This window comes from Thunnus albacares, chromosome 9 (genome assembly GCF_914725855.1).
Source record: "Thunnus albacares chromosome 9, fThuAlb1.1, whole genome shotgun sequence".
Lineage (NCBI taxonomy): Eukaryota > Metazoa > Chordata > Actinopteri > Scombriformes > Scombridae > Thunnus > Thunnus albacares.
Window position 1 is genome coordinate 1,359,895 of NC_058114.1, and position 26,384 is coordinate 1,386,278.

The following is a 26,384-nucleotide window of genomic DNA, read 5'->3' on the forward strand; positions in this document are numbered from 1 at the left end:
ATTCTAAAGAGGTGTGTTTTTAAGAGAGATTATCTGTTTTATCCACCAGAGACCATCATCTTCCTTCCCTGTGGTGTGAAGTCTGGACTGAGTAAAAGAACAGACACTTTACCATAGATGCCCTTTGTTTTTATTGATCTGTTCTCTATTGATATTCATGGATAGATCAAAGGGGAATCTGTAGTTGGATGTTCTGTAAATATCTGACACGCTAAAATGATTCGACAGTATCAGTCTGTCAGATTTTTGTTGTTACACTTGTATGTTTGAAGGATTAAAATGTTAGCATGTGCCCTGCATCAGTCTCCTCAGTCCTGCCCTCCCAGTGTCCCCCCAGCCAATCAGCTCCTTTCCTGTTCTGCTGTTCCACCTGCACCTCATCTCCTGTTTGTATTTAAGCCCTGGTTTCCAGTTAAGTGCTGTTGGATTGTTCTGCTCTGCTTTTGTTCTGTACATTTTGCTCTGCCTGCACTCGAGCCTAAATAAAGAAGTTATTCTTCAGCTTTGCTCAGGTGGACCCAAATGCAGTCTCCTGCCTTTGCTCCGCTCCACATAACAGATTTAAAAGAGGAAACTGAGCGAGCCTGATCTCCTCCAGCAGGTCGTTCCAGACTCTAAAGGGTCGATATCCTCTGGTTTTTAGCCTTAACTGAGGAATTACTAACTAACAGACCTCTGCTGGAGGATCTCAGGCTGCATTCAGACTCGTAGGAGGTCAGTATGTCAAACCTGCTTTAAAAGAAATCATTACATTTTTTTTAAATCAATTCTAAAAAGACACAAATAACCAGTGTAGGGATGCTAAAATAGGCGTCATGTATTGGATGTTGTGAGTCGTCTTGCTGCAGCATTCTTGTTGTTTTGGCTGAGACAGGAACACAGCGAGTTACATCTAAACTGGATGTAATGAAAGCACGAATGACAGCTTCGACATTCCTGTTGTCGAAGATAAGACACAGATTTCTGTTCTGGGTTTTGAGAGAGGAGGGAAAGTGCTCACTGGAGGGATTTGGACCTGTGACAACAGCTGCTGATTTATCTGAGTTTAACTGAAGAGAGACAGTTCAAATATCTGTAAGACAGGATTGTGTTTTGACCAGTTGTGTTGTTGGAGTCAAAAGAGAAATAGATCATAAAATGGATGTGTTACTTCTGAAAGGTTTGACCCAGAGGTAACATATAAATAGAAAATAATAAAAGACCAAAGACTGAACCTTGAGCTACTCCACAGGAGGAAATGGGAATATTATCTGTCTGTGTTTGTACCTCTGTTGGCGGTCGGCAGGTCGGGGCTGATAAGAGGAGGAGACGCTGCTGTGGTCTGTTTACTGAAGCTGCTGTAAGACCTGCAGGACTGCACACACACACACACACACACACACACACACACGGTCAGATCAGTGATCAATCAGCTCAGACATCAGATAAACATCAGAAAGAAAGAAAAGAACTGAAGGAGACAAACTGATTGTTTGATGCTTCGTCTGCATTTAAGAGGGTTTAAATATGAACCAGTGTTCTGTTTTATTTGTAATGAACGTTGTATTGAACACTTCAGGGTTTCATGTTTTTCAGTTGAACATTTTTATCTTTACTGTTTTTTTATTTATTGTTTTGCTTTTTCTGGCTGACTGAATGACTTTTTTATGTAGCAGGAATTTCATATCTTACTTTTACGGATGAGTACAGTCCCTCAACACTGAGAGGATTAAAGGCATCTGTGACAGACCGAGGGATGAGTCTGGAGAGGTTCTGATCATTGACTGTATATAAATATGGATGACGCGTCTCCACTTCCTGCCACTATGCAAAAGTGAAGCCAAAATGTCTCCTTTCCAGGAGCGGCCATCTTGCTTGTGTGACATCATTTGGATGAGAGTCTGAGAGGTTTGAGAGCGGCTGTCACAGCTGTCAATCATGACGTCACATCTCCTTTTAACATCATCAGATTACTAATTAACCCTTTAACATCCACCGATAGCATCACACAGTAATGAGTCAAAGCAATTGGCACAATTTGGCTAATTGGAGATGACTGGAGAGGTTCAGGGACTCCAGTGACACCACAAACTAAAAACTAGCTCCCATAAGGTTAGTCCTAGAGGTCTGGAATTTTATACAGGCTGAAAAGATGTAGAAGGTTTATGGTGTTCTGCATAGTTCTGACATAAAGCATGTCCTAATTATTGTTATTCAAATATGACTCATTATAGACGAGGACCAAAAACACTTTTTTGAGCCTTATTTGAACTGATGTAGTTTTGTTTGTGTTTTAGCCTCATGCTAAACAAACACATTTCCAGAAACTAGAAGATGTCACTTGTCAAATGAAGGGTGAGGGTTAGGGTTAGGGTTAGGGGGTTAGGATTAGGGGTTAGGGGGGTTGGGTTAGGGTTAGGAGTTAGGGTAAGGGTAGGGTTAGGGGGTTAGGATTAGGGGGTTAGGGTAATGGTTAGGGTTAGGGTAGGGTAGGGTTAGGGTTAGAGGGTTAGGGTTAGGGTAATGGTTAGGGTTAGGGGGTTCGGGTTAGGGTTAGGGTAATGGTTAGGGTTAGGGTTAGAGGGTTAGGGTAATGGTTAGGGTTAGGGGGTTCGGGTTAGGGTAATGGTTAGGGTTAGGGTAATGGTTAGGGTTAGAGGGTTAGGGTTAGGGTAATGGTTAGGGTTAGGGTAGGGTAGGATTAGGGTTAGAGAGTTAGGGTTAGGGTAATGGTTAGGGTTAGAGGGTTAGGGTAATGGTTAGGGTTAGGATTAGAGAGTTAGGGTAATGGTTAGGGTTAGATTAGGGTTAGAGGGTGAGGGTAATGGTTAGGGTTAGGGTAATGGTTAGGGTTAGGGTAATGGTTAGGGTTAGGGTAGGGGTAGGGTTAGGGTTAGAGGGTTGGGGTTAGGGTTAGGGTTGGGGTTAGGGTAGGGTTGGGGTTAGGGTAGGGTAGGGTTAGGGTTAGAGGATTAGGGTAGGGTAGGGTTAGGGTAATGGTTAGGGTTAGGGTTAGAGGGGTAGGGTAGGGTTAGGGTTAGGGTTAGAGGGTTAGGGTTAGGGTAGGGTTGGGGTTAGGGTTAGGGTAGGGTTGGGGTTGGGGTTAGGGTAGGGTTAGGGTAATGGTTAGGGTTAGAGGTAGGGTAGGGTTAGGGTAGGGTAGGGTTAGAGGGTTGGGGTTAGGGTTAGGGTAGGTTAGGGTTAGAGGGTTAGGGGTAGGGTAGGGTTAGGGTTAGGGTAATGGTTAGGGTAGGGTTAGGGTTAGGGTTAGAGGGTTAGGGTAGGGTAGGGTTAGGGTTAGAGGGTTAGGGTAGGGTTGGGGTTAGGGTTAGGGTTAGGGTAGGGTTGGGGTTGGGGTTAGGGTAGGGTAGGGTTAGGGTAATGGTTAGGGTTAGAGGTAGGGTAGGGTTAGGGTAGGGTAGGGTTAGAGGGTTGGGGTTAGGGTTAGGGTAGGTTAGGGTTAGGGTTAGAGGGTTAGGGGTAGGGTAGGGTTAGGGTTAGGGTAATGGTTAGGGTTAGGGTTAGGGTAGGGTTAGGGTTAGAGGGGTAGGGTAGGGTTAGGGTTAGAGGGTTAGGGTTAGGGTAGGGTTGGGGTTAGGGTTAGGGTAGGGTTGGGGTTAGGGTTAGGGTAGGGTTAGGGGTAGGGTAGGGTTAGGGTTAGGGTAGGGTAGGGTTGGGGTTAGGGTTAGGGTAGGGTAGGGTTAGGGGTAGGGTAGGGTTAGGGTAGGGTAGGGTTGGGGTTGGGGTTAGGGTTAGGGTAGGGTAGGGTTAGGGTAGGGTAGGGTTAGGGTTAGGGGTAGGGTTAGGGTTAGGGGTTAGGGTCATCATGGCATCACAGTTCGCCAAATAGGCGAAAATTCTATTAAAAAAAAGGTGGATGTTAAGGGATTAAAAACAAACTTATCAGAAAAATGAGCACTTGACAACATCAACACAAACATCAGCGTGATAAGAACAACCTAAAATGACAGAAACCGTCTTTGGGAAAAATTTACTTGATGTGTACTTGGATTTTTTTAATTTGGTCAACCGCTAACATGGAGGGGACGGGGCTTATGACCTGTACAGCAGCTAGCCACGGGGGGGGGGGGGGGGGGGGGGGGGGGGTGATCCAGATGTTTTGGCTTCACTTTTTGGGAGCTGTCATGATGTCCAAATTTATATACAGTCAGTGGAGAAAACAGAGTCGGTCCAGGATCCTTCAGGTAGCAGAACTCACATCAATCCCTTACAACTTCCTGTCTGGGGATTTCTCTCCACTGTGTCAAGTGCAAGAAAGAAGCATGATAGATATTTAATTTCTGGGAAAGTGTCTCACAGGAACTTAACTCTATTTTTAATAAGTAAATACAGTTGAATCCAGGTTTGTTTCTGTTGAGTCTTTCAGGCGAAGGGCTCTCTCTCTCTCTATGAGTAGTCCAGCGAAAAGAAGATGCACTTTATTTCAGCGTATTAAGCCCAGACCTCCCACTGTTACCAGTGCTATGGAGAATTCTTTAAAGTTTTGCCAGTACAGCTCAGTCTTGAAGGGGAATGAGAGGTTTTTTGATAAGCTGTGGGCTCTACTTCTAAACTACCCAAACAGCACAGCAGAACAGTATGCAGGGAGCGTTGTACTGTGGCCTGGCGTCGTTTCCAGCGCTCCTGGGAACGCTTACTGCTCTCTCCGGGGTTTTTTACTCCTTTGTATTAGTTGTGTGCTCCCTGATCCTTGTAATGAATCCAAGCTCTGAGATTTCTGTACAATGTAATGTGTATGTCTACATGCCATGCTTTTCTTTTCATTCCTTTTGCGATCTGTTATAATCTTTCTCTGCTGTCATTTGTGTTTTGTATCACATTCTGTTCTTGAAAATTCAATAAAAGATTGTGTTCAAAAGAAAAGAAAAGTGTCAGTGGCTGTTAATTTCTATCTGGATGTAAATGTTACGGGAAATATTTTCAGAAAAAGAAAAAAGACAGAACTGAGTGCAGTCTGGAGGATGGTTGCTCTCAGTGGATGTGACATCCACCTTGTTTATGCGCTTTTTCAATTAGCGCATAAAAAAATGAGTGGAAACGCTGGAAATTCGAAAAAAGTCGGAATATCACAAAAAAGGTTTTTACACTTTCATGTGGTGTACACGTTGATGTATTGATAAAAGCTAAATTAAAAAGATTTAGTGAACAAATGATGACGTACAGAAAGACTCCCGCTCCTTCCAGGAAACTGCAATCGCAATTGCAAATTCAAGAAATCTCTGCAATATTTGTGATGCTGCTAAATTACTGAAACTTTTCCACATGAAATGTCCAAATCAACAGACTGCTTGTGATTTGGACCAATCGTGGCGTTTGGTGTGGTGGTTGGAAGACGGACAAATCTCACCTGCCAACAAAAATGGCGCCATAGACAAGCAAAACAATTCCCAAATGTTTTGCACAACAGTGGAGGGAAACAGTTTTGTGCTGCTTGTAACATTGTGGTTGACCATAAGCGGAAATCTTCACTGAACAGAAACAAATCTCATGTTCAGAAAATAAATTCAAACATTAGCACTGAAATGTTGTTGTTTCTTTGATATGCAGGATGCTTTTTATCCAAGGAAGTGATAACACATGACTCTTCATTAGTAGTTTTTTTTAAAAAATGCATTAACTTCCTTTGCTTGCAATTTTTGCCAACTTAACAGCAAAAAGAGCACATAAAATACTGCAAATTGTGTTGCAATTTTTGAGAAAAGCCGCTGCAAAATTGAGCATTTTTGGTCACAATAATCACAAAGAAAACTCAGTGAAATCCTGGAAGACTGAAGGATTTGTGCTTCATTAGGATGGAAACCAGATACTGTTGATGAAGACAATTACAATTGGAGCTCTGAAATGAACCGTGTATAAAACCTTGTTACAGTTTTAAAATTTGATCCCATTTCCTTTGTTTTTCTACAGATCCATGTTGGTTTGAATGTTTCAATAAATAATAAATAAAATGGATTTTTTTAAGGCTCAGGTACACGTCCAAATAAATACAGAACTTCTGGTGAAAAGCGGGTTCAGCTGGAATCATTGTAACAAAACAGGAAGTGTTGATGATGTTAACTCACATTATTTGTATGATGATCTAAATTTGTCATTACCTGCTGCTCTGGCGGGACCCCGACAGCCTGAAGCTCATTTTCTGGAGACTCTGTACCTTTCAGCCTCTGCAACACACACACACACACACACACACAGAGCAGACTGGGTCAAGGGGAAGCGTCCATGATGTCCTGATTCAGTCAGCAGAAGCAGGTTTCTGGGATATTTGGAACAAACACTCTGAGGTCTCATTTATCACCCGCTGACAAAACAAGGGACTGTTTTAAACTTCAAACTGACTGATGATTACTATATAAATATAGTAATAATGATAATAATAACCTTTATTTCTATAGAGACTTTCAAAACCAGAGTTAGAAGGTGCTTCACAAAATACAATATAGTACCATAAAATACAGGTGCAAGATAGCAAACAGAGAAAAAAACGAAACATTGAAAGAACTTCATACAGAGAAAATGTAATAAAGACAAAGATCTCAGGAAAACATGATCAAATTTCACACGACCTCCAACATCTAACAACAGAAACAGAACAATGTGTAAATGACAACAACTATATCTTGAATTCAGCTGCATTAAACAGACAGGAAGTTGTAAGGGATTGATGTGAGTTCTGCTACCTGAAGGATCCTGGACCGACTCTGTTTTCCCCACTGACTGTATATAAATTTGGACGTCATGACAGCTCCCAAAAAGTGAAGCCAAAACATCTGGATCGCCCCCCAGTGGCTAGCTGCTGTACAGGTCATAAGCCCCGTCCCCTCCATGTTAGCGGTTGACCAAATTAAAAAAATCCAAGTACACATCAAGTAAATTTTTTCCCAAAGACGGTTTCTGTCATTTTAGGTTGTGAAAGCTGGGAAAGAGACGCACGTCAGTCTCTGGCAGCTGCGATGCAGACGTTGCTATGATGTCTTTACCTCCTCGATAAAGCAGTTTAAAAGAAGCTACAGAAACAATCCTAATGTGATAACTGTCTTTGTCTTCATTTTGCCTTAAAGTAAAGAGTACAGTCTAGACGCCCTGAAATAACTTCTGGCGCTATATAAATAAAACTGACACGACTAAAGTACTTTGTAACTCTGGTTTTTTCAAAGTGCTGAACAAATAAAGTTTAAAAAAGGCTTCAGTACCTTCCTGGAGGTGTCGGTGTCTCTCAGACTTTTGGGGGCGCTGCTACTGTTGCTGCTTCTGTTCCTGTTGTTCTGTTCAGCTTCATCACTCATCTCGTCCTGTTCAACAGATCCTTTATAAGTACCAGTATAACAATATAAAAATACTCCATTACAGGTAAAAGTCCTGCATGAAAGCTGTTAACAATGTGAAATGTGACCCCGACTACACACTGCTTTTTGTAAGACGTCAAAAAGCCAAAAAGGTTGGAAACCACTGGTTTCATCTTTAACAATGTGTTGTATTTTAAAAGCTTGTTATATTATCCATTGTGTCAAATCTGCATCTGAAAAGTAACTAAAGCTGTCAAATAAATGTAGTGGAGTAGAAAGTACAATATTTCCCTCTGAAATGTAGAAAGTAGCATCACATGGAAATACTCAAGTGAAGTACAAGTACCTCAAAACTGTACTTCAACACAGTACTTGAGTAAATGTACTTAGTTACTTTCCATCACTTTATTCTACGATCAAGACATAATCTAACAAATATGAGGGAACATCATAAAATAATTAGAATAAACTGAACTTTATTGCTATTTTAAAACTTTAATTTAATTCATGGTGATTAATCCTTTTAGGTAAAAACCTGAAACACCAGCGAGGTGACAGCAGGTTGGGACTGACCGGCGTGTCTGAGGACGGGTGGAGCGTCAGACTGTCAGGAGGACGAGGTCCGTCTGTGAGGGTGGAGACGGCGAGCGGCGCTGCAGACACAGACTGACACACAGAGAATATAACAGGTCAGACGACAGACGTCTCTCTCTGAGCTTCACGCCTGCATTCATGGTGTCTTTTATCCAAACTGGATGTAAACTTTCTTCTGTCAAAATATTTCCATTTATTAAAACTGACAGTAAACGTTTGGTTGCAGGCTGGAAGATAAGAAGTATAACACTTTATTTTACTGGTACTTCAGTTTTATACTAATGTCCTGGAAATGTTCTGAGTCATTTGACTTTATTTTTAGACGTTTTACAGGGACGTTGCTGCAGTTTGGTACAAATTATAATAAAGAAGAAGGTGTAAAGTTGGTTTAGTAGTACAGGCTCATTACATCTGGGTTCATACGGAGAGGTTAACTTACATAAATTAGACTCTTGATGATTCTTTAACTGACAGTAAATACTTTCAGTGAGAAGTTTTGTGTGTGTCAAAATACATGTTAGTATATTAGGTCTTGTTTTCATTATAATTTCCTGAAAGTAGCTGCTGTGTAACTGTTAATTCTTAGGTCATTTCTTTGAAAGTATTGTAGGAAATGTGAGTTTTTAAATTAACAACCTAACATGCTAATATGTAGCTGAGAGTATTGAGAGTATTTTCTGTCAGTTAAAGAGTTAAAAGTCAGAGTTTTTGCAAATTACCAACATGAACCCAAATATAACAAATCAGCATTTAACTACTAAACCAACTTCACACTTTTTTCAGTTTCCTCATGTAATTTGTACCATTGTGCACCACCTTTCTGTAAAATGTCCTAAAAATCAACTGTTAAATACCTGCAAATACCTCCAGGAAGGACCTGAAAAATAAAGTGTCACTGAAAGAAGTGAAAGAAGTGTGAAGTTGATTTAGTTGATGAGTTTCTACTCGTTATATCTGGGTTGTTAATTAGCAGCGAATCAGCAGGCACAGATGTTCCACCGCTGAAGTCTCTCCTCTGGGTAATAATGATGCTGGCAGGCACTGATTAGGTTTTTTAAAGTATTACTTTTAATAGTTATACTTGTTCCAAAGGTAATGCAGATAATGCTGATTTTCATTTTATATATTTATGTTTATTCTTAAAGAATATTACTTATGTTATGTTACTTATTCATTTATGTTTGAGGTTAAAAAATACATTTCAAAGGAGCTCTGCAGTGTTTTAGTTGTAGGTCCATTATTTGGCAATAATTGTTGCTCATAACAAATATTAAATTTGATTAAATGACAAGCTGAGAAATGTTTATATCTATATATCTGTATATATCTATATCTATATCTATATAGATAGATAGATAGATAGATAGATAGATAGATAGATATGGTGTGTGTGTGTGTGTAAATGTGTGTGTTGTTACCTCCGGACTGACGGGGCTGAGGGCAGGAGGAGGAGGAGGAGGAGGGGTCGGGAAGGGGGGGACGGCCATCTGGTTTATAGCATCTTCATTTCTACAGACAGAACAGACACACAGAGAATTTCAAATAAAACTCTTATTGCTCATATTTATAACAGTGTCCATATAAACTATTATCATTTTACACAAAAAATTAATGAAACGAGACAGAAAAGAAAATGACAGACGGGGCTCAGTGGTCAAACTTCAATTAACAATTTAATACTTTTTTTTAATGCAACATATAGAATTAAACATCATATTTTTCAGGATGTCCTGTGAATAATAAAGGAGTCGTTATGCCACACAGCTACAGACTGTCAGTAGCAGACGATGAGACGTCCTGCAGACTGCTGCTAGCTAGTGTCTGCTAGCGTTAGCTCCCTGCAGGCAGAGCTTCAGCTCCCCCAACCAGAGAGTCAGAGACAGAGAACCACCTGCAGTCAGCACAGTCCTGTAAACTGCAGCGATTAGTTGATCAATCGATTAGCTGCCAACTGTTACATTAATCTGCAATTATTTTGATAATCAATTAATCATTATGAGTCATTTTTTAAGCAGAAAAATGTCCAAATTCTCTGATTCCAGCATCTTAAATATGAATTTTTTCTGGTTTCTTTAGTCTCTGTGACAGTAAACTGAAGATCTTTGTGTTGTGGACAAAATAAAACATGTGAAGACGTCGTCTTGGTCTTTGGGAAACACTGAAACACATTTTTCACCATTTTCTGACATTTTATGGTTCAAACAACTAATCGATTAATCAAATAATTGATAGATTAATTGATAATGAAAATAATCTTTAGTTGCAGCCCTGATGGTGAACATGTGGTGCAACTAATCACTGTCATGTTGTCAATGTTGTAATAACTGGAATTTTCAAAAATTAGACATTTTACACTTCGTGCAAAAACAAAAATTTCTCTCACATACACTTTACCCAAAGTGACCCAGAATAGGCAACAATATTTAAGCTTTTTCTTTATTTTTGTGCACAGTTTTATACATAGAAGGTGTTCGGGGGTAATTCAAAAACACAAAAATCAGCTTTCAAAAATGTTGTTGCATCTTTCACATTCAGTAACTTTCATTGAATCAGCTCCTGTTTTGGGTAACACTGGACTATAATAAAGTGGGATTGTAAATGTTTATTTCTCCATAAACAAACAGTGTAAAACCTAAAGAATAGTCATAAAGGATTATGGGGGATACTGTAAATATGTCAACACAAGTCCAAAGACCAGCTGGTTCTGTTCAGCAGAGACAGAAGTTGAAGTTTCCATCCGAGATGACGTCATTAAAACAGCGACAGTCAACGTGATGGAAATATGACGTTTCATGTTAGTTTCATGTGTTGATGTGAGGAAGGTTACAGTCTGTTTATCCACATAACTACTTTTTTTCTCTTTCACTGTTTTCTGTTTCCAGTCAGGTTTTTTTTTTGTTGCATAAATTGAAAATGCAAATTAAAAAGAAGTGGAAGGAAAAACACCTGCAGACAGAAAGAGAGAGATTTGTTTTGGCTGCAACATGAAAAGAGCAAAGAAGAAACAAAAAAAAATGACATTTTAATCTCCTCAGCTGATGGAGTTTATTATTAATGCAGCAGAGCTTCACCACCTGAGCCCTCACACACACACACACACACACACACACACACACACACACACACACACACACACACACACACAAACACACACACACACACCGACAGCAGCCTAAACACTGAACACATGTCGGCTCAGTGTTTCATTATCCTCGGTGTGCCGGTGAGACGGAGCTGTAGCAGAGCTGCAGCCTGCAGCAGCAGCAGCAGCAGCACTGCAGTACAGCTGCAATAACACAACACACAGCTGCTGCATCGCTGCTGCAGCCACACTGAGTTCCTGCAGGGCTCAACACACTAATGAACCTGATCTAATTTAACAGATCATCTGCAGCTTCTCTACTACAGTGTGCATGTTGTCAGTGACGACCATGATGATGCATTTTGCATTTTTACAAGTACTGTGTGTGTATCCAAGCCTGATGCATCTTTCCTCTGTGCCTCTGTTGTCTAAAACCTATTAAAACATGTTAATGAGCCACACTGCTGCACTGAGTGACATGTTCCTTCATCACCATGAACACACACACACTGCAAATATACATGTGAGAACAGCTGGCGGGGAAATCACTATGATGTCATCTCTACAGATCTCAACATCAACAGTGTAGAAACCTCCTCCAAGTGTCTCCGGCAGACGTTCACGAGGAAGATATTCTGGTGTTGGTGAGGATGACTGAGCTCTGATTAATCCTCCAGGTAAACACTGTCAAGTCTCCAAGACAGTAGTGAGCAATGATTGGCTGTCTGCCTGTACACGTTGACAAAAACCATGTTTATCATCACACAGCCCTGCGTTAAAAACACACACTGTATATAAAGATGGACGTAGCGAGGTGTGATGTCACCCGCTGGTTTCACTGGAGCTGGTTTGAATATTTTATATTATTTTGGAAAGATGTACTGTTTGGAATACTAGAAGATAAACTGAATTTATCTTCTAGTATTACAAACATATTTTAATTTTATTGGCTAAATTTCATATTCATAAAAGCAAATTTACAAGTAAAAAGCTTCACAAAGGAGGTCAAACAGGAAATTGATTCGATTCGATTTTCCTCCAAAGGCTGTAAAAACTATGAATATCTGTTTTTTGTTACTGCCTGCAGCTCACAGTTTGTTTTGTTTTTACATCTCAGTAAAGTTGTCACGGCGACGGTTGAATAAAGCGTTCACAATACAAAGTAATCCACCAGGAACGTTCAGTGTCATATGTGTAACTGTGTGTTTAATCTGTGTGTCGATCTCTTAAACTGAACTATGGATGCAAAATATTTTAGTATTTCAGTGTAAACTAACAATAAAACTTGAGTGTATCAAATGTGTTCTTGCATGTATGTGATTGGCCAACACAGCTTCCTGCCAGATGCCCCCCCCCAACCCCCCCCCCCCCCTCCCCCCACCAGAACCTTTGAGTGAGTTGAATAAATGGTTGAATTTAGAGACACAGGCTGCTGCAGCTTCCTTCATGTCTCCTCTCTCACTAAAAGCTCCTGATGGGAACATTTCAGTCCAACATCAGCCAGACGACTCAGCTGGCCGGCTGGAAACAGCTCCGCCGGGTCTCGCTCGCTCAGGAGGGGATTGTGGGAGAAATTATATTCAACAAATCATCAACATCAACAACAATGACGAGCCCTGCGGCTAACGGAGCAGAAAACCAACAACACATCCCCAAAGTGTTGTGACGGACAGGAAGGAGGGAGGGAGGGAGCTGAGGGAGCGATACCTGCAGTCTGAGGACATCTGTTACATGACGACATGTGGTACGAATGAACCATCAGGACACTTCAAAACCGCCGCGGAGCCGACTGAAGCCTCTCGTTTGATTTGAAGCTCTAAATAGAGCCATCTGGAGCTCCAAGATTAGCATCACAGGAGCTGGAGATGAAAAGATGGAGGAAGGCTTTGTCTCAAAGCTCTGACTGCTAAACCTGAAGACACATTTAAAGGACATGTTCCCAGTGTTCCCAGTGTTCCTAGTGTGTGTTAAACCAGCAGTCAGGTGTCCGTATGAACAGTGAAGGAGGTTTTCCTCGCTGTAATCATTCCTCCTGTTCATACTGGATATTAAAAGATCCTTCAAATGTGTTTTCAATGTTAGTGATGGAGGATAAAATCCACAGTGTGTCCACACAGTCATTTAAAAGTCTGTGTGAAGCTTCTATTCAGCTTCAGCAGTCTGAGTTAGTCATATCAAGTGGATATCTGACACATTTAACATACAGATCTGGGTTTTATAATTGTTTCTGTTAGTGCATATAAGAAATATACTTTTCAAGATGACAGTCATTGACCTTCACGGGAGAGAATCTGTGTTCAAATCAAGCAGCAACCTCTGGAGCTGTAAAATGAAGCCAAAAACTGCAGTTCCTTGAATGAACACTTGAGGCTCCAAAAGCGAGTCAATCCCCATAGACCTCCATGTTAAAATGCACCAACTTTACAGCAGAAATAAACATGTTTACAGCCTGGTACAAACAACGGTTTTTTCATGACAACTGTACGGGGGTGAATTTTTTTATAACTCACCCGTTTAAATTTTATTAAGCCGTAAAGTTCTGCATAATGAAGGACATGGCTGCTTTGAGTGACAGGTCCGCCAGCCGCTAGGTGGCTTGTTTCAGTCGTTCGGCCCCGCCTCTTTGCCCATTTTTGATTGGCTGGGAGTTAGGCAGCGTCACGCACTGCCAAGATGGCGACGGCCGGAGCGGCTCACTTTGAGCTTCAAAACCGCTCTTCAGAAACCAATGAGTGACGTCACGGCAACAACGTCCATATTTTTATACAGTCTATGGTTAAAAAAAAAAATGCTATTAAATAATAGTATTTGAATTTAAATATACTTCCTTAATTCTGTGATTTTACATTTTAATATCCATTATTACCAGTTCAATATTAAGAGGAAAAAAAGCGATTAATCTTCATTAATCACAGCAAACTGTGTGATTAATTCGTTAATTTTTTTTTATTGATTAACAGCCCTATTTATTTTGTATTAAGTATCTAAGTTTGTAAATGTAAATAATCAGTTCCTACATAATAAACAGCGATATCTTCCCTCAGCTCTTCTTCTTTGGTTGCAACATGTGGGTTTAATCACCATGAACGATGTGAGGCGTCTATTTCTACTTGATATTCATAATTACGACTTGGAAGTCGGTGGGAATGTTGCACCCTTCACACGGACTTTACAACTCTTGTTTCCAGCTGCAACAACACACAAACACTTTTTATCCCCAGAACGTCTCTTAAAGGGGCAGCGCTCCAACAACCTCTAATGACAAAATATGACACCATTATAGTCATGTGATGTCTAGAATATTAACAAACATCGTTCTGCAGGAAGTTCAGCCTGTAACATCTGATTACTGCAGTGTTTTTCTGCGTGTTTACTGTCAGCCGGCAGGAAGCTGAAAAGCATGTTGATGCTGTCAGGAGGCGTTCAGGGTCACTGGATATTACATGTTCAACCAAACGCTGAGCTCAGAAACTGTTGAGTATTTCATAAAGACAGAAGTGAGATGATGATGATGATGGTAAATCATCTCCAGATTACTGACACATTGTTCTGCATCTGTAGTCTGATCAGGAGGGAAATGATGTACTGAACACTATGAGAGAGAATTATTAAAGATTGTCCTGATTAATATCATTATTATTACCTAATGGATGGTCTTCAGAGTCTCTCCGTCTTATTAAACGTCTTCTGAGAAAGCATCAATGATTAGATGAAGATTTCCTCGTCTTTCTATCTATTAACATCACATCTGTTATAAAACAGGCTTTAAAGAGCTCAATTAAAATATAAAAAAGATGAAGAGTATTCATCAGGAGCAGCAGCTGCATGTGAGAAAGTTCTTGGATTGACGTAACTTATTAATGTCTTATTGTTTGGTAAGAATCTGTTTTCTTTGGTAAGTTCTGCTGAGAGTGACACGAACAGGAAAGAGTCAAATATTTAGCGTCTCTGTAACTCTTCCTCCTCTCATCTCCTCATCAAGATCAGTTAGAGTAAAGATCATCGTCACTGCTCCGAACATTACAGAACAAATGTGCAAAAAGAAAACTAAACACAACAGTTCAGTTCAGACCTGATGTGAAACAGCTTTAAGAAGCTTTATGTATGAAGAGTTTCCACAGATTCATCATCTCACTCCTGTAACATCAGCAGACTCTTTTTTAAAGAATAAAAAGTTGATGCAGCAGAACCAGAGATATCGTCTTTTTTATTCCACACATTCATGCTGCCTACATTACCCACAATGCAACTCGACAGACTGTGGTGTGTTATGCTAGTAGCGGCTAACGTATCCTGCTAACATCACTTCTTTTTAACTCCACACCTCCAGATTTCATTACTTCTCCAACTTGTAGTCTTCAGCCCCAACCGGCGCTGTGACATCATCAGTGACATCATCAGTGACATCATCAGTGACATTCTCCAGTAGTTTATCCTGATATATCCTGAATTTCTGACAATCAACAGGCTTCATACTAGTTTTTACACCTGGAAACATGTTGAGGTGTTTCTAAAATACTTCAGTAACTTCAAAAAACAATGGATCCTACATTTCCCATAATGCACCTGGACAGTCTCTTTAATCAAAGCCTCCCTGCCTGGTAAACAGCCACATCCTTTAAATCTCCTCCAGATCCAAAGTCTGTTTCCATCCACGTTTCATTGACATTTTCGTGCTTTAAATAACTTGAGTAGAAACACCAGAAATATGAAAAAAGCATAAATACTTTTAATAACTGAGGTGTAAAAGTAGCTGTGTCGATAAAAATCAAATGTAAACAGACATGAATCATGTGACTTAAACGTCACTGAAGAGCTGAAAATGTGAAACTACATGAAACTAACAGAAACATCATATTTCCAGCATGTTTTCCATCGTTTGAGCTTCGACCGTCGCTCTTTTAAAGACGTCATCTCGTTGTTTTCTCTTCTTCTCCAACAGTTTAAATGGCGCCGACTGGAGAATTAGCGCCACCTGCTGTTTATCTGCTAATACTCACACAACAGCAGGGGATGGAAACAAACATTTTCTTTTGATGATTTTCTGTAAATTCAGTTAAAATTTGAGCCACATTTGGACGGAAACCTGACTGAACAACATCACAGAGCTGTTTCACAGGCTGAGTCGGAACAGTCAAATCCGTGGAGTGACCCTTTAATCTAATTAACCGAGACAAAACTAAATTAAATTCTTTGTCTTTCCGTCTTTCCTCCGTCCGTCCCTTCCTCTCCTCATGAGCAGTTCCCGTCTGCCCAGTAACTGACCCGTTCCCAATTACTGTTAATGTGTTTCTGTCTCCTCTGTGAAGGTGAAGCCGACAGGAAACTGGATTTATAGGTCAGTCTGTTACTTCCTGCTTCTGTCGTGCAGGACAGACTGTGTCATCTTCTCATCGTCCGTCTGAGCAGGTGTTTCCTTCAACATTCACCCTTCAAAGGTTCATTACTGCCACGATATGAATGTTTCTGACAGAATAAACAACAGTTCATTTCATCAACTACAACTATGATGACAAACAAACAAAAATGAGACTAAAACAGAATAAAAAGTAACCGTGGAAACAAGAACTGTGATGTAATATTTGACATTTTTCATCCACTAATATAAACTAAAGGATCATGTGAACTGATGACTGATAATGTTTTAAAGGTTCCGTATGTAGAACCGTGAAGTAATTTACATGTATTAATGATTTTTATTGCCAGTGAGTGAACGAGTAGTCATGTAACACAGACTTTCTCGGTGGTCTGTAACAGCCTGTTGACTGATTTCTATGTGAAGGAAAATCTAATGTTGTTGCGTGTTTCCCGAATGCGTCGCCTCTCTCCCGCTAACGTCAACAAACGACCTGCATAACAACACAACAACACAACAACAAAAACATTCAGTCTTTAAAATCCGAGTGAGAATCTTAATGTTACAATTCAGGCCGTTCTTGTGCAGGAGAATAAAGGCTGTGCATCAGTAATTTACTTTAGTGTGCAACGTCAATCGAAAGGTCTCCACTCTGAGAAGATGCACCAAGACTGTCAACAGAACAGTGTACTTTTATTGTTCAGGATGTAGAAACAATCTATTGTGAAACAACTCTTATGAAATGCAGAGTAACGCTAACACAAACAAATGATTTGATCTACAAATACTGCATAGTTTAATCAGTGCATTGGATACGAGCCAACCCCAACGCCAGCCGCAAGAAGTTCGTCAAGAAGAAGTGAAGAGCCGACGGACGATGAAGACGACGGCGTCTCATCTGTTAGAGACAACAGCACAACAACACAACAACACAACGGCGCTTTCTGACTAGAAACATCCTGCAGATATTAGCTGCATCCATCAACTACTACACATTTCACAACAAACTACAACTACAGCCTGTTTGCGGGGTCGGGTTCTGGTGGTTGACTGATGTATATTTGTGTGAGTTGTTGCGGATCGACTCCCTTTTGATTACAGTCATAACACTCATTTAAAAGGTAAATCTTTAAATTTTACAACGAAAAACTCAGAATCCCACATGTCTCAAAGTTTTGACTTTTACATATTTGAGGTTTTCACCAGATTGTGTCAAAGTGAAGACGACTGCACATTAAACTAATGATTTTATTATACGATCAGTGTTTTGACCACTCTTGATCTTTCTTTCCTGGACCTCAAAATGTGCGTCAGTGTATTTAGGCCTTCAGTGAACAAATGTGGAATTTACCTTCTGCTTTAATGGAAGTCTTTCACTTTTGCAAGCATGAAGACTCTTTTCTTTCAACTAATAGTATCTCAGGAAAACCTTCTATTATATTATATATATTATCATTTATATACAGTACTGTGCACAAGTTTTAGGCAGTAAAAGTAAAGTGAAGATGCTTTCATGAATAGTTGTTATTGATCAGTTAATGTGATCCAGAGTTCAGTAAACAGCAGAAATCTAAAGTAAATCAATATGTTGCTGTGAGCAGCTTTGTCTTTAAAGCAGCAGCAGTTCTCCTCAGTGTTTCAGCTACTCGGCAGGTCGGTCGTTCCTGCATCTTGGAGAAGTTTCCACAGTTCTTCTTCTGCTGCTTCTGTCTCTTCATGTTAATCCCCGACTGACTCCATGATGTTGGGATCAGAGACTGATCCTGTTAAGAGTCTAACAGGTTAAAAAAAAGATGGTCGGCCATGTTGCTGCAGGGTAGATGTGAACAGAACCATTAGTGTTTATATGATGCTTTTCAAAAAACAAGCATCTGGAGAAGTTTCACTCTGACCTTTTAAACCTGCTTTTATATCATAATTCAGACGAGTGTTGTGATATTTGAAGCTGTTTGTCTTTATTTGTTTCCTTCTTTAGTTCAATGATTATTTGAAACCAATAAGACTGCAGTTTATCACCAGTGTTCCCTCACAGACGTCACGCCAGCAGGGTGACAGTTAATGTTTCTGTTGCCATGGCGAAGCACTCAGAGGCTCCTGCCCCGCCGACATCCCATTGCTCATTGCCGTGGCGACCTTTACCCAGAGATAAATCATTCAGCGGCGGCCCGTGGACACGACTTTAACGAGATTTTGTCACCCAGCTGAACACGGTGTCCTTCTGCTCCGACACGCTGGCCGGGATTCAATCAGAGCAGCCGCGAGGAGACAGAACACCGCGGCGCCGTCACGAGGGGAGAAAATTGTCTGGTGAACTCTGACCAAACACAAGAGTCCCTGCAGATGTCTGACACACAGGTGGATCATGGGAAGAACCACATGAACAGATCTAATCAGACCTCCACCTCCACCTGAGAGACAGGACGAGTCCTCCTGACTCTCCTCACAGCCCAACAAACAACAACACAACAAACAACAACACAACAAACAACAACACAACAACATGGAGGATCTTATCTTATACTTTCTTATGTAGTGATTGTATGTTTGGCTCGATTATTTTATTTTTACAACTTCTAGAGATGTGCAGAGAGTCCAGTATTTATATTTGTATCTATATTTGTTGAGGCAGCAAAATTATTTGTATTTGTATTCGTATAAAAGTGGAAAGAGGCTTAAAAATCCCCTTTTTGTTTTTATTACACTTTTAATTTTAGAAAATTAAAGTGTTACAATAAGTGTTAATGAAGCGTGTGTCAGTAGCTCAGCTCCCAACTCTGGGACTGATGTCCAAATAAGGAAATGTGCGTCATGTAGCAGGTGGATGTGACTCCCCTCACTGAGACCTGCTGATAGACGTCACAGCGGAGCAGAGGAGAGACACTGAGATAGTGATGTAACCGACCTGCACGCTGGTATTTGACATGTTTTATTCTTCTTCCTGAAAAAAAAAACACTATTTGCACTATTTGTGCTTTGCCGAATAATGTATTTGTATTCGGGCACACCCCTAGCAACTTCTATTCTTATTTATTAACATACAGAACTGTGCAAAAGTTTTAGTCACTAGATGTTTTGATTCTTCTCCGTAATGCAGCAGAGTCATAAAGATCTTCAGTCTCTGATCTCAACATCATGGAGTCAGTCTGGGATTAACATGAAGAGACAGAAGCAGCAGAAGAAGAACTGTGGAAACTTCTCCGAGATGCAGGAACAACCAACCTGCCGAGTAGCTGAAACTCTGAGGAGAACTGCTGCTGCTTTAAAGACAAAGCTGCTCACAGCAACATATTGATTTACTTTAGATTTCTGCTGTTTACTGAACTCTGGATCACATTAACTGATCAATAACAACTATTCATGAAAGCATCTTCACTTTACTTTTACTGCCTAAAACGCACGTTTTGAGGTCCAGGAATGAAAGATCAAGAGTGGTCAAAACACTGATCGTATAATAAAATCATTAGTTTAATGTTCAGTCGTCTTCACTTTGACACAATCTGGTGAAAACCTCAAATATGTAAAAGCCAAAATTGTGAGAAATGTGGTTTCCCTTTGCTGCACAGGTGAGTTGAGTCTGAGATATTCCTCCTTCACGTTTCACATTTTCAGTCATGTTGTTGTGATAACTGAACAGCTGGAGGGCGTCAGATGTCGAACCCGGTTCATATCAGGACCAGAACTCGTGTTTAAAAATGCCGTCGGAGCCGTCAACAGTCTGCTCCTTCCTGCAGGTTTGTGACCCGGCAGCGACGCAGCAGCTGTCAGGTGTGACGGATGTCGACGCTCGAACCCGCCGGCTAAACAGGCTGGATGCTGAAATCACTCGACGGCTAGAAGATTAAATGTTGTTGAAGAAACTGATCACCACACACAGATATTCAGATCCAAAAACAACACAACAAAGTCTCTGATCTTGTTCTCTGATTGTTTTAAACCTGCATTAACTGATGTTTTGTCGACTAGTTTCCAGCAGAAACAAATAGTGAACACAACGCTGACTCATCAGCAGCTTTAAGCTGATATGTTGAACTAGTTTCCACATCCAGCAGTTACGGAGCAACATCATCATTCATGTGAAGTCGTGTTTCTGTCCAATATTCACTCTCTTTTAGTTCTGTTTTTACTCTCTACCAACTCCTGAGGGAAATATCTGGCTCTTTAGCTGCTAAATGCTCCACTATGTTCACCAGCTAGTCTACAGCTAACTGTGTCTGTTTGCTGTTTGGTGCTGAGCAGGTAGTGAACAGCGGCTTTTTACAGCTTTTTCTCTGAAAACAGCTGCCTGCTGCGGCTCAAAACGACGCTATGAGACGCTGAGAGTGAACCAGAACAGTAAAGTTGCAGCCGGACAGATAAACAATGAGCTGAAACTCACTATAAAGCTCCGTAAAGCCGAGAGGAGCTGCAGAGTCACTGATAATTCTCTGCAGTGTGTTTGGCTCGCTGACTGTGGAGGGACAGAAAATATTGATTTCTTTCCAAGAAAAAGGACACAACAGGTCGTAATGTCAGTCGTGAGGTGGAGCAGTTCAGATGACGTATATATATATATATATATATATATATATATATATATAGGGTGGATGGAGGAGGGTGGATGGAGGCTCTAACCCGTGGTTATTATTGTTGCCATGACAACGAAGGTGGCCTAACTTTAAGGAAGTAGTAACTTTACCCCGCCACATGTTTCTCTAAACTTAACAAAGTGATCATTTTAACCCCCAAACCATCATCTTTAAACCCAACCAGACCTGAGTCACATCATTAAACATCATTATTGATTAACAGTGACGTGTTTAAAAGGTTTTATAAAACACAGACAGATGATGTCGTCCTGGTGATAAGGACACCAGATTAGAAAACGCTGCTGTGTGTCGTTCTGGAGTCACATGATCAAACCGCATGTCTGCAGGTTCATCTGGTTGGATCCTCATTTAGAGATGTGATCTGGCCTCCAACTGCCTTCGTCTGATTTATAATTTATTCTGTTTATTTGGCGATAAATATTGTTTACTTGATCGACATGAAACTGTGTTCAGACATTCATGATCCTCACAGCTGATCTTCTGACATTTCAGTGTTTGTTGATGCTGTCAGACAGCTGAATATTCTACTTTATGATTATTATTGGATGTATTTGATGGTTGTTGACGGTATTGTACTGAAAGATGTTCCTAATGTTTCATCCACTGGGTAAAAATAAATGAATCAAGTACATAAACATGTTAAACTTCTTCATGTCGCCTCAAATGTTGTTGCTTTCCTTAAATCCTTAAACTGTACTGACGCATATTAGATTAATGATTAATACATTTTTAATTCTATTAATCATCTTTGCTTCAGTGTCACTCAAACATTTTTACATCTTGATAAAAAAAAAGTGTTTCTTCCTCTTTTTGGCCTTTTTGTTGAATTAAATAGTTTTATTCTACATAAATCTTAATCCAACATGTATTTAAAAACTATTAAGTAAATATGCGTCATTTATTTTTACACAAACAGTATTTTTTAGTCCTTTTTAAGTATTAATTAGTCCGTTAACATTAATGTAGAAGTGATGAGTCTTCTCTCTCTCCGTCAGTCACAGACGTAACGTCTTGTTGTGACTGTGATTTATGTGGCGTGTTGACATGCGGGCGTCCCATGAGCCTTCACTTCATCCTGGCGCTCTGACACACACACACACACACACACGGCCCATCAGTCAGTGTGACGACGGCGGTCTTTAGCGACGTCTCTCCGCTCGCCGACGCTCATCTGTCTGCGTTTGTCAGACGGAGGATGTAAACGTTTAAACAAACATCCTGATGGTTTATTCTTATTTATATTTAATGTTGTATTTCACAAAGTGAACCAAACCTTTTTATCTTCTAAGATTCTGATTTGACAAATACTAAAAACATATTTTTGTAATAATTATGTAAAAGAAAACTGAATCACATGTTATCATTTGATGTATTTCTTCAATATATCATACATCTTTCAGACAGTGTTTAAGTTCAGTTTAGTGTTAGTTTGTGTGTTCTGTGTCTATTCTAAACTTAGTTCTTTGATGTGTAAGATGAGGCAGTTGTGTGTCTAACAGTTCAGTTTATTCTGTTATACCTTTACCTGAGCCAGTGATAAGATAAACTGTAGTTATGTAGATGTTTATGTGTAAAACTGATCAGCTTTAGAGGATAGTGTGGTTTGTCCTTAATTTAATATAGTAGTAATGTTATTTTGTGATGTTACTTGGTGCTTATGTACTGTCATATATGGTGGTGAAGAAAGTCTGTTCCTAGGTTAGCTGAACTTTTGACTTATGTTTCTATCTGAGGGTTGCTGACCTGTAAGGTTAGTAAACAGATGTCTTAAATTCTGTACGAGCAGTATTTAAGGGACTGGTTAACCTTTCAGACAAAGAAAAGATAGCTAGGTGGTATCTTTGTCTCCAGAACTATGATGCATTATACTTCTGATTGTATTATTTGATTACACTATTTCATAACCTGACAATGCTCTCTTTGTGTGTTTATTGAGTGATCAGCAATTTCCCCATTACAATTACAGTTAATAACGTTTTGTGCAGCAGCTGGTAGTTTATCTTCAAAAATGAGTTTGGACACATTTTGGATTTAATAACTTAATAATTCACTTTCCACAATGAAATATTTTATCTTATTCATGTTTTAAAATGTTTCACTGCCTCTGATCTATTTTATTTGTTATTGTCTTTTATCTGTTTTATTGGTTTACTACAGTTTCTTCAGGCATCGATTATTATAATTCATTATATGTTGTGAAGGAGCTGCTCAGCTGTTTGTCTTCAGCTCTTCAAAATGCTGCAGTTTGTTTCTTTTTGGTAATTTGATAAATAGATTTATGCTTACATATACATACAGTTATTGATCTACTAACAGTGATTAATAACAGTGGATTAAGTTAAAATGGAGACTCTGTATTTGTTGTTTTTTTGAGTATTTTACCTTCAACGTGAGATTTTTCCTTTTAAACTTCAGGACTCGTTTGTATTTTTTTGTGTTTTCTGACGTTACTTTTATGTTATTTATGTTTTAACTCTCGAGTTTGTTGCTTTTTTAAGCATAAATGAATCTTTACCTGTTTAATCATCTTCACAGTGAAGCAGAAGATGATCCTCATTAATATTTGATCCTCTCTCTGACTCTGATCTGATGTTCTTGCAGTTGCAAAAAAATCTGCAGGACGCCTCGTTTATCTGGTTTCCATCTGCGTCATGTGACTGCATCAGATACACAACCGACATACACGCTGTTCTCCAGCTGATCGCTGCTGTCTGACGTCTGACTCTCATCCTCCCTCCTGACTCTGCAGTCTGCTGCCGTCGCTCAGTTTGTCTCTTATTGAATTAACTTCACAGCAGCTTTAAATATTCATGTCAAACTTCAGAGCACTAACAAGCTGCTTTCACAAACTCTCAACCTTGATTCTGGTTTCCTGAGCTCATATCAGTCTTTTAGACCTCAAACATTCAATCAAATACGACGTTACAAGACAAACAACCATAAAACCTGTTGGATCAAGTATGTGCAGGACGACATACAGGTTCTGTTTACGCTGACAGGATTAGTGAACATCTTTTGGTTTGGTTTTATTTTGAAGTCCTTTAGTTTGTTGTTTTGTCACTTACATTACCCACAATGCACCTATTCACATCAAACTTCAGAGCACTAACGAGCTGCTTTCACAAACTCTCAACCTTGATTCTGGTTTCCTGAGCTCATATCAGTCTTTTAGACCTCAAACATTAGAGACAGGTTCTGTTTACGCTGACAGGATGAGTGAACATCTTTTGATTTGGTTTTATTTTGAAGTCCTTTAGTTTGGTTTGTTTCTGATGTGCTTCCTAAACAGATTTATGATTTGACACCATCAGACTTATGATGGACATTTTTTTTTTAAAAAAAAAAGCTGTAAATTGATGCAGCAGAAGCAGAGATGTCATCTTTTCTATTTCACACATTCTTCTCTTCTCTTCCCACAATGCACCTGTAACAGATTATGGTGTGTGATGCTAGTAGCGGCTAATGCTAGTAGCCTGGAGCTGCTAACCTCACGTCTTTCTAACTCTACACTCCCAGATTATTCTGCTTATCAAACTCAAACAGTCTTCATCGCCTCAACTGACATTGACTCAAGTGACATCATCAATGACATCATCAGCTCCTTCTGGAGACACGAAAGACTTTATACGACTTTTACACAGAGAACATCTGGAAACACACTGCGGGTCAAATGGTTTAATTAGGCACAACAATGACCTACAAACAGACTACAGTCAGAACGGTACAAACCTCTTTATGACCAAGTAGAAAAGCCACATTTATTAAAAAAGGAACTAAAAGTCTGTTCTTGGCTGGACGTAATGGCAGAGCCAGACTGACTGACTGACTGAGTGATGAAGTTAGACCATGTAGGAGCAAAAATATGATGAGTGTGTGGAATCATACTAAGTAATACACAAAACACTAAGAGTTGCACAACACCAATGGACAGGCGAAAACAATCTCATTTAAAGAAGATTGTTTTCGAAAGTTCTGGTTACAATCTCTGGGAAGACAAAACTTTTATCGGATGGACTTGACCTACGCCGGTCATTGATCCATCCAAAAAGGCCACCAGACAAACAGGAGACACCTGGAAATATTAGCAGCAAAGTACAGCACACACACACACACAGCAGAAATTAAGAAATGTCCCAATGGTGCAGTGACATCTACACCCATTGGTCAAAGTCCAAGTGATCATTTTTCTCACGAAAGTGCCAGAAACACACAGGCAGGAAGTCACGTCTGCTTTTGGTATAAATAGGTGTGAAGTTGAAGGAGAGATGCATTGATGATCTTCTGAATTCTGTTTGTGTGTAATGAAATAAAGTCCCGTTGGTCGTCTGCTCATCTCTCTGGTCTCAGCGTTTGGTGTGAACATCTTTAATACAGCCTGGTTTGAAACCATTGGTCAGCCGGCCGAGTGTTGGACTTTCCTCATTGGCTGTTGCTCTTTTACATGAATCGGCTCAGTTTTCTATCAGTCCTCAGTGGACATTAACAGCGGTTCCACTGACTGCAGTGAAATGGAAACTTATATCTTCATGTTATTGTCTTAAGATTATGTTTTACTGCCTGATAGTCAAACTAATGTTGTAAGACTGTTTCTTCTCTGCTTCCCAGGTTAAAATGTTCCCAACAGGTGCCATCAAAGGTCAGCGGTGAGACTCGGTCACAGAGTAACACACTAACATAAGGATTAACTGAGAGAAACTCCCTAGAGATACGATGAATTAATTAAAACCTGTTACGGTGACAAATATGGGATGATTGCATCCTGTATGTACAAATACTGACACTAAACTTCATACAGTATCTCTTCAGCCTGCAAACTGGGAACTGGTCTACTGCAATAAAACTGTGAAGGACAACTTGCTCTCTGTGAATTCATCTTTAAATTTCCAGGAAACGCAGCTCATTTCCAAATTGATCGCAGGTTAAAGCGCCCTGCAGCCAAGCCAGCAGACGCCCCACCTCAGCCTGCAGCTGGATGATCAACTGTACGCCTGTCGGAGGAGTGTAGACGCTGCTGACCTGCTGCGTGAGGTCCGCGGCCTCGATGCCAGCAGGGAGCCTCATGTTGCTCCTCCGGATGATGTCATCAGCTCAAACCTCACTGCACAAACCTCCAACGTCAGTTTGTGTGGCGTCGGCTGCAACAGCTCTACATGTACCGGGAGGCACGAAGGAGAGCTCACAGTTAAAATACCACAAATAAAAATCAGTCTGACACAACACTCTCAATACAGAGTGAGTCCTAGAAACATGAGAGACATCCCCGGATAGAGACAGATGAAAGAACAGCGGGAGTTAACAGATAATTAGAATAGTTAATTAGAAGTAGAATAAGTTCTCTTTCAAGTCAAACATCCCGAGATGTGAGTGGAAGGTTTTGTTCTGGCTTTCATAACCTTGATTAAGCATGTCATGTGATGCTGCTGCAGTGCACTGTAACAACAAATATCACTGCAGATGAATATTTAATATCCAGGAATTCACTG

At 40.1% G+C, this 26,384-nt stretch overlaps 1 protein-coding gene across 2 annotated transcripts in view; it reads right to left on the reverse strand.

Moving 5' to 3' along the window:
• Window positions 1-26,384, reverse strand: part of patj (PATJ crumbs cell polarity complex component) — a 139,989-nt gene that overhangs the window by 11,863 nt on the left and 101,742 nt on the right. For both annotated transcript variants that reach the window (XM_044360806.1, XM_044360805.1), the window contains exons 29-33: window positions 9,296-9,386; window positions 7,857-7,949; window positions 7,191-7,289; window positions 6,096-6,161; window positions 1,267-1,354 (exon numbers count right to left, since the gene is read on the reverse strand). In XM_044360806.1, coding sequence (XP_044216741.1) covers window positions 1,267-1,354; window positions 6,096-6,161; window positions 7,191-7,289; window positions 7,857-7,949; window positions 9,296-9,386 — 437 coding nt within the window. The remainder of the gene's footprint in view (window positions 1-1,266; window positions 1,355-6,095; window positions 6,162-7,190; window positions 7,290-7,856; window positions 7,950-9,295; window positions 9,387-26,384) is intronic.